The sequence below is a fragment of the Macrosteles quadrilineatus genome, unplaced genomic scaffold (genome assembly GCF_028750875.1).
Source record: "Macrosteles quadrilineatus isolate MER2022 unplaced genomic scaffold, UCM_ALF_1.0 Scaffold_1__1_contigs__length_201487025, whole genome shotgun sequence".
Classification (NCBI taxonomy): Eukaryota; Metazoa; Arthropoda; class Insecta; order Hemiptera; family Cicadellidae; genus Macrosteles; species Macrosteles quadrilineatus.
Genome location: NW_026542594.1, coordinates 180,129,376 through 180,138,806, shown reverse-complemented (window position 1 = coordinate 180,138,806; position 9,431 = coordinate 180,129,376). Strand labels below are relative to the sequence as shown.

Sequence of the window (9,431 nt, the reverse complement as noted above, 5' to 3'; positions counted from 1 at the left end):
GGGTACCTATTAAAAAGAGTAAAATAAAAATATATATTCACGGCGGCATGTTCTGTCATTTGATTACACAAACTTTTACTTCTCAAACAGACAACAACTTCAAAGTTATAAATTGAAAACTCACCTGCAACTGATATTCTATGATTGGAAGTTCCTGATTCTTTGCTCCAAACTGTTTACGGACAGCCGAGTATCGTATGGCAATGGGCACGGCTTTGCTGAGGTATGCCACACAAATGCATACAATACTAACCCTTCCTTGGGACAGCATTCCGAGAGCGGCACCTACAACAGAATAAAGCAATCAAGAACAATAGTCACGTTAAAAAAATAATACTAATTTCATCTAAATTTAAATAGTCGCAATTAATGTCATGTAACTAGTTTCTACTTCATCAAGAAGTCATCCTCAGGCGTCCAGTGGATGTCAAAATAATCACTTCATCAGAAGGTCGTCGATACACATTATGGTACATTCACACACAAACACGCACACAAACACGAACACGGACATAGTTACATAAAAAGACTCACAGTCTAGACGTCACATTCGCCTGATCGTGATGCATCATCCTTAAGTTACCATTAACTTGTCTTATTCTCATTGTAAATGTACCTTTTTATGTAACTATGTCCGTGTTTGTGTGTGAATTTACCATAATGTGACCTTCTGATGAAGTGATTATTTTGACATCCACTGGACACCTGAGGATGACTTCTTCATGAAGTCGAAACTTTTTGCGTGACATTAATTGCGACTATTGAATAACATAGAAGCAGGTATTTAAACCAATTTATATATTCAATGTAATCCGGAGGCTAACATCAACAAATCTAATTTTATCATTGCCTAGAAGATTTTCTGCTTTGAAAATGTATTTATTCTATTTACTCTGTCCATTCCATGGATTAATTTTAGTAGTATTTTACGCCAACATACCCTGAATTTCAGTAAATATCTAACAATCAAAATATTTGCCCATCCCAATGTGGTACAGTCCTAATAGGATAATTAGTGTCCTGTTGTACTTGCAATATTCAAAGTCAATGTTTTTACCTCCCACAAATTGTATCGATTAGTTAACATACTTATTTTCTTTATTACCAATCAACTATGAATAACCTACCGAATCTTTTGTTGGAGTCCTTATACGGGCTGATATATTTTCCATCTGCTGTCACGTCACCCCCTCGGTTCAACAAACTCTCACGTGGAATGTGGTAATGGTTGAACATCACGAACCTAAAAAAACCCCAAAGGTTACAGGTTTGCTGCTTAGGTAATAATTTAAATGCAGTAAACCTATTAAACTGAATACTTTGACAATGTCAAATAATTGTATAGCCAAATACAAACTAACCTGAAACTGAAAGTACTGATTTAGTAGTAACGTTTAGGCCTATATGTTTCTTTTCGTAATTAATCCTGCATATTTACATTGACATCATCTTAGTCAAAAGGCCCGATCTTATTGATATAGTAGCATTGACCAAGAATCAATACCCACCGTCACTTACCCGTTGTCAACCCCGTTGAGCCCCGCCTTCTCGCCCATATCCCCCGCCAGCACACCTGGGAAGGGCCTCAGAGTGCGTGGGTTTCTGATCGGAGTAACAAACGCGTGCAGCCCGTGATCTTTTCCATCAGGAGTGATCAGCCGGGCATAAACAATTGCATAAGTTGCAGTTTTTCCTGTGAAAAGATATAGTGGATAGGTTTGTAATTTGTGTGGCATCACTTAAATAGTTTTTGTCTTGGTAGTGAGTGTAATAAATAAGCTGATTACATAATTCACCATAGGAAATTAAATTTGAATCGTTATTTCAATAAATGTTAACTAGGAAAATTCAAACAAGAAAAAAGGTTTTGGATCATAACCTGGAAATTATAGATAGGAATTTTGAAAATCCCCATATTTATTCTTGTACCTACATAAAGTTCTCAGATTTGTCTCGATTGAAGGTAAGCCAATTTACTAGATGGTAGAGACAAACGCACAGAGAACAATCGGGCGCTGAATACCACAAACAGCTAACAGATTTATTGTTGCTCGATACAGACTATAGAGCAATAATTAAACCTGATCCAAAAATTGTTTGTGATACATGGAGTTATGTTTTAGTCGAGTTATCACATTTAGTACAGTCTTGGACAGAGACTCAATGGGAGTGAATTTCCTTATATGGGAGTAAATGAAAGTAGAAAATTGAGATAAATAGGCCTACTATTTTAGGTCCCGAATATCTTGATTGTAATGAACAATTTTATTAGAAAACTAATGAATATTTTATCATTAACTTTAAAAAAAAAATTATATTAAATATAAATACTGAATATAATATTTTTTTTAGTATAGCAGACAAAAATAATAATCAGAATGCAGTAAAAACAAGTTAAATATTTATAATCTTTAGAGGTTTACATTTAACCTTGCTTATCAGTGGCATTACATGATTGTTGTTGTATCAGGTGAGATAGTACCTTCAGTGTTTAACATGAGTCATCAATCTGCAGAGAGATAACACACTTAACACAACAATTATGAAGTTTTTTCCAGTAAGTGGCTTTAACCATTACCTATTGTATACATCCTATCTATATGGACAAGCTGTCCCCAACTTTTTATTAAAAAAGAATGTGCTAGTGTCTAAAATTCTATTTTATGCCTTTTTTGTTGCTGACATGGGTCGTAACAGAGTTGCTATAGCTTACAATAAATCATTCTATGAGTTTGACTTGGTAAAAAGTTTGTATATTTGACAGGGATCAGTAAATTTATATCAGCAATCTGTTGGTGGCTCACAACTACGAGGATTTTGGTTAAAAAAACTGGTGACTAACATGGGGATTGAATGTCAAGTTATATCAATAGTCAAAGATTTAACCCTGTCTTTAGCCTATCTTGTTATGTTAAACTTTAATGAACTTTTATTTAAACTTATGTAATTTACTTTTTTAATTAACTCTATTTTATGAGTACAAAAATCAAAATGACTAAAAATCTGTTTTCAGGGCTCACACACACAGTAAGGATTCTGAGCTATCCTAGTTTTTTTTTATGAAATTGAAATTGTTAAAAGTGAAATACTGTAGACTCCCTCTAGTTCGGCTTCGGTTGGATCGGCCGCCGTATGGTCCGGCCCGGTCTCAGGAGGACAAGTCATATCGTCGCGGGCGAATGAATTTTGACAGGATTCAACTTAAATCTTTAGTTTCCCGCCATGAGTAAACAATTCATGTCAATTTAGTTGACGGGTGCTTCTATGGGTGAATTGTTGCATATTACCACCTATGTAAAACTATGTTACATAACCTCAAAAATACCAAAAACCTTTAATAAATAGTTTTTCTTCAGTCTAATATGTTGAAATGCAGTGTAAAATTAAATATTTCAGAACATTTTTTATCTAGTAGGTTCCCTCCCCCATTATTGTTTTTGAAACACCACGGTTTATTTGCAAAACAAAGAAATAGTCGTTAGCTTCAAGGTCAAGCTATCCGCTTGCACTGACAATCATCTGCTCTTTACACAACTGATGTCTGCTGTGCACTTGCTATTTCACAACAGTTTGTGATTGGGTGATTAGTCCGTGGCAACTTGTTGCATGTGTGGATGAAGAGAAACCAAAGAAAGAATAGACAAACAAAGAACAAAGAACAAAGAATAAGCGGTATTTAACGTCATCCATTGTTATCTTTATCATATTTTACGACTTTACTTATTATCTTTAAGACTAAGTATTATAATTTTATGCTGTTTATGAGTTATTTAATGTTTTTATCAACATTCTTGTGTTCTGAAACAACATTTAGTAGTAGCCTATGCTGACTAAGGTAGCAGTAGCTTGCAGTACTAGAATTTCTATTCTGTTCTTTACGTGATTTATTGCTGTATGCACGGTGTTGTGAAATTTTTGTTTTGCTTGAGTAAGCGTTATTTCAAACGATACAGTTTTTATTACTGCACCAAGGTTAATGACTTAACATATCATGATTAAAATACTTAAAATGCACTACATTCGGTTTGTCCGGCCAGTGGTCCGGTTCCGAGGTGGCCGAACTAGAGGGAGTCTACTGTAACTTTTTAGGCAGGTTTCTCCTTCCAAGCTCTGCTATTGTAGCTATGCAAACTGCTCATGGGCTATCTAGATTCCACAATCTTTTAAGCTACGTTTACACGAGTCCAGTAGACAGGTTACCTTACTCTAGTGTATTTAAGTTAACAGAGGCCACTAACCTGCTCGCCAACTGGCTTTAAATAAATGCGGCCTTGGAAAATTTTCCAGGATCTCATATAGACAGGATTCAAACCCAAATCCGTGTTCTCCTGATCAAGCATGGCTAACCATAGTAATCTAGCACCAATGGACACGATTTTCAGCATGATTTATTAGGCTACTCAAAATGTTTCAAAAATATCCTCCGATTACCAAAAGAAGTGTTTAAATTAGAGTTCACTTACCAAGACTGCCTACCCAACACTTGGCTGCCTCAAAGTCTGGAGTGTTTAGAACGAACGTTTGTGTCTTAGGATCATAACGAGCTTCTGTCCGCATTGACTTGGTGTCTGTCCCATGGGAGAACTCCGTCAGAGCAAAACATCCGGTAACCTAGCACAATAGTAACAGTTGCAGTCAAATCAAATTATATATCATTCTCCAACACAGAGAAATAAGATCAATTACCGTACAAAAAAAGTTATGATTCCATTCACATTAAATTAAATTTACATAAAAAAGTTAAAATTGTTCGCACCAAGAGTTTGACTAGACTATTTAGTAGAAAAAATATATCATCAATAATGTGTTTAGTGGAATCGAAAAGGTGGAAAATACATTATATGCTTCACCCAGCATGTTTTTGTGTTAAAATAAATAAAATTTACAAAAAGAAAACAAAGGCTGCTACTCAACACTATTGAATAGGAGAGTTAACATACAGTAGACTTCTACTATATATGGCATTGGGGAGCAAGCAGGTCTAGAGGTAGAGCTCAGGGCTTCAGTACCTGAGGTCCCAGGTTCAAATCCCACCAATTACCGATGGATTTTATCCATTTGATAATGCTACGACACTCTAGGACTAGCCAGAAATAATGTGTAAAACAGTTCCTGGCTACCACCTAGCATCTTGGGATGTAAAGGTGAAACAATAAAAAAATAGTATAATGATCTATTAGAAGTTAAGAATGTTTCCTAAAACCCATTAGACTATGTGAAAGTAATACAAAAGTTCAACAGCTATTTAGGATAAATGACTATAGGAAGTTGAATAAACTCTTGTAATCATAACACGATGTTGTGCAAAGTATTTCTGTACCTCCGGCTCACTCTTCTCGCATGCCTCAAAGAACTTGAAATGCCGCTCTGAGCCCATCCCCAGCATCGAGTTTTGGAACATGTTGAATGTCAGTTGCACCTTAAGGGCCAACGAGGGGGAATAGCTGAACAGCACTGTTGTCACTGCGACAAACTGAAAAAGTAAAAAAAAAACTTGTAGCTTGGCAAACAAGATATTTATCGGATAACATATATGGTTGGTGACGATTTTTTATATCTTTCTCACCTGGAAGTGACAAAATCAGTTTTTTTTTGGGTTCACAATAAGTAGGGATATGTGTAAATAAACAGTAATGTAGCCTAGCTATCTTAAGAAAAAAAAAAAAAAAAACAATCAATACTTACTGTAATCATTGATGGACAATTAATAGATAATGATTGGTTTAGTTATAAGTTGATAAATAACATTCAAAATATATCCATAAACAAGCTAACTACAGCATTTTACAATGTTCTCCATAAGAATAACATGGAAATTTTAAATTTACAATTTTTGGAATTTTCTCCGTTACCAATAACCAAACAAAAACACTTTGAGAGAGCTAAAAAAAAAAACAAATAATTTAGTATATAAATTATTTGTTATTTTTAGCTCTTGAGAAATTAAAAAAAATGGTGTTATGAGGGACAAAAATGAGAAAACCCCATTTTTACCACATAAAACCCCGTTCCCATGGTCCAATCATGCTGGTATGCAAATTCATTCAAGTTTATCCCGCCTTTCACCTTTAAACAAAATCTCATCAAAATTGGACAAAAATTGCTCAAGTTATCGCGTTCACGGACATATATAAATTTGAACGAAACACTTGATGTTTTTCGCCTCTGGGGACATCAAAATGAAAAAGTAAATCGGTTCCGGGCCTAGGTCTTACTGTGCCCAACAATTATCATCACAATTTTTATCATTCCACCTGCGGCAGTAGCTACTTCCCTATAGGGAAATTCACTTAAAAAAGTATGAAGTATGATTTATTGTATGTGAACATAGATTGACAATAGACGTATTTAAATTGTATGAAACATTTTACCTTCCTTATATCTTCCACCACATCCTCCAGCGTCAAAACATTCCACTGTTTGATCCTCAACATCCGCAAAGATTCAATCTTCCTTTGTTCCTCTAATGGCGGAGTCTCAGTCCAATGGTGGAAGAGTGGGTCTTCTTCCATTCGTTTCCACACCTCCAACTAAATCAAATTTGTAAGAAAGACTGGTGAACTAGTATCATTAGTAACCTCTAGGTATCCTATCAGTGGTATTTTTTTTCATAACTAGGTCAAGGCATTGTTATAAAAATGAACGCAAAGCAAGCTTCTATTCAATTTTTTTTTCAATTTAATATTTTCATGCTATGATAAGGACATAAAAGATGCTAGAGCTCGTAAGGAGTAGCCTTTTCAGTTGTTAATGTCTAAACAGTTACAACAACATACTGTGTTGGTATAGCGTCTAGATACTCAGAGCAACAAGTCGGCTCACCGGAGCAAAACAAAATGAGAGCATTCTATTGGCTGAGGGAACACCAGTACCACAACGATACGGTTTTGAGCCATCGGCCTCGGTGGTCAAATGGATAGCGTGCCGGGCTGAGAGTCTGATGGTACCAGGTTCGAATCCCATCGATGGCACAAACTTTTTGTCTAAGATTATTGCATTATCAGCAAGTTTGGTTAGTTTGGTTAGGTTATGACAGTTTAATTTTATAATTTAAAAAATTATAAAATTGAATTTGAGGCATTTATAGTTTTATTTTATGAACAGAACTATGTTTTCGATTAGTAAACCTTCATTCAATTTTTTCATTATCAGCAAGTTTGGTTAGTTAGGTTAGGTTATGACAGTTTAATTTTATAATTAAAAATTTAATTTTATATTTTTTTAGTTTTTATAATATTTTTTTATTTCTAATTTTAAACTCTCATTTTGTTTGTGAGTGAAAATTTAAAAACGTACGTTTTCAGGAAAAGCACTTTTAAAATTTCTTGTTCCGTTTTTTGAAACTTTTTTTATTTTTTTAATTTCATTGACATTTGAAGTTTCATAAAATGTCCATGGTAACGCAATATCTTTGGTGATTTTTTATTAATAGAGCATCTTTGATGGAAAAACACGAAATTATGTCACGACCATCACGGACATCAAACTGAATATTAAAAATAGTTAATATTATTTTTGTAACTATGTTTTGCTATTAATTAATTTACTTTTATGACCATCATACAATAAACAGCTCACTAAGCTTTTGGTATATATGGTCTTTCTAGAAAAAAATAAAAAAACTCAAAAAGTTGAAAAAAAGCCAATAAAATCTTTTTAAGTTTGTATAACTCCGAAAAAACTTACCTGAGACCCGAAAAATCGTTATGTTTTTATAGAGGTGTACTTCTTTTGTGTATAAAACATTGAAATATGATGATATTTTAATTTTTGAAATTTTTATGATAGAAATCATCAACGTGATGGTCAGGGACAAGCGGTACGGTCGTGAATTGTCTGAAAAAAATTAAATCTTTGTAAACAATCCTTCAACTATACTGTTAGTTATAGTAAAAATATGTGTTTCAATTGAACTAAACTGTTCAATTTACAATGATATTTAAGTTATTGTCACGACCAAACACAGTATAATCCATAAGGCTGGATTGGTCGTGAAAAAACCCGCGATGGTCGTGAAACTTTGGTCGGGACATTACGTGTTATTTGGCTCTGTTCTGGCGGTAGCCCTGCACCTCATGTTCGAGATTACAAAGTGGACTTCTAGGTTAATGTAGCAATGTAAATATCATATCAACAAAAATTAACCCCACGTCTACTTCATCAAATGACTATGTATGGTCATGGACACACCAAAATTACAAAAAACACAAAATTACCTTTATTAATCTTGTAACTACTTCTTTCAACACAAAACAACCGGCACAACAAACTTGACGTACACCCCGAACTAGTCTCTAAAGCGAACTGACGCAATCGACGCCAGGCTTGCCACTGTCGTGCTCCAAAGTTGAAAATTTTTCCCAAATGGTCGTGACGCCAAATCGAGGGACAGACTTATTTTGTCATGGTAGTCAGTTTGCAATGACACTAAAATTATAATATGCTCCTTTTTTGTAAGTTTAATAACTATTGATGACATAAAAATATGGCTTGATATATTTCGGCATAAATAATTAGTCTAAAAACAGCGTGAAAGTTGGAAAATGTACCCTAGGGACACGTCATGGTCGTGAATTTCGAGACTTTAAAAATACGAAAAAAATACCTAGAACCTATTTAAAACCAAATAAATGTGTGTAACATGTTGCCCCCGTCCCAAAAAATATTAAAATACATAATAATAAACTACAAATCCAGTATCTACGAAGTAAAAGGCCAGGGACATGAAAACGTACGTATTTAAATTTTCACTCTTGTATTAAAAAACTGCAGCTGAAATAAAAATTGTGCAGCCCCGACTGTTGCTCCGGTGAGCTGACTCGTTGCTCTGAGTATCTAGACACTAGTACTTTGTTGGTGGCCCAACTGAATCAAGTTATTTTGTCATTTTAAATAAAATAGGGAACTTACAACTTAAATAAGAGACAAAAGTGTGTCTACTACTACATAGTAGTGTATTGATATTCAAATGTTTTACAGAACAATAATGGACAGTAAGTTAGAATACTTATTAACTTATTAGGCCTTACTGTAGTGACAAAAATGTGTCATGATAATAACTTAATTCCGCAAAGATTCCGGTGAATGGACTTTAGACTTTGACTAAGGCACAAGTTAACGTTATGACTGCAAGTAAGTTTCTGTTATAGTTTTTTTTATGTATAACTCCTCTTAACATATTTTAGGCAACTTTTTTTATTTTACTTTTACTTCTGTAATAACCTCTAAAACTACGTACCTTAGTTTTCAAAATGACTTCATCCTCAATAAGAATTTTTAGTTTCTTCCAGTCAAACGAGGCTTTTTTCCGATACTCATCAAGAGGACCAGGAGGGAAGTCTTGAAGCTGAATACTTCCTGCCATTTTTCCAAGAAAACTAGTAGACAAACATAAAATTTGTAATTTGGGCTTATAAATAAGTTCCAGACTC

At 34.3% G+C, this 9,431-nt stretch overlaps 1 protein-coding gene across 1 annotated transcript in view; it reads right to left on the bottom strand.

The window, feature by feature from the left end:
* LOC128990897 (peroxisomal acyl-coenzyme A oxidase 3-like) overlaps positions 1–9,431 on the bottom strand; it is a 43,573-nt gene that overhangs the window by 21,682 nt on the left and 12,460 nt on the right. The window contains exons 2-8 of the mRNA XM_054413546.1: positions 9,239–9,377; positions 6,372–6,530; positions 5,321–5,473; positions 4,464–4,611; positions 1,519–1,693; positions 1,128–1,243; positions 125–285 (exon numbers count right to left, since the gene is read on the bottom strand). Coding sequence (XP_054269521.1) covers positions 125–285; positions 1,128–1,243; positions 1,519–1,693; positions 4,464–4,611; positions 5,321–5,473; positions 6,372–6,530; positions 9,239–9,364 — 1,038 coding nt within the window. The 5' untranslated portion in view covers positions 9,365–9,377. The remainder of the gene's footprint in view (positions 1–124; positions 286–1,127; positions 1,244–1,518; positions 1,694–4,463; positions 4,612–5,320; positions 5,474–6,371; positions 6,531–9,238; positions 9,378–9,431) is intronic.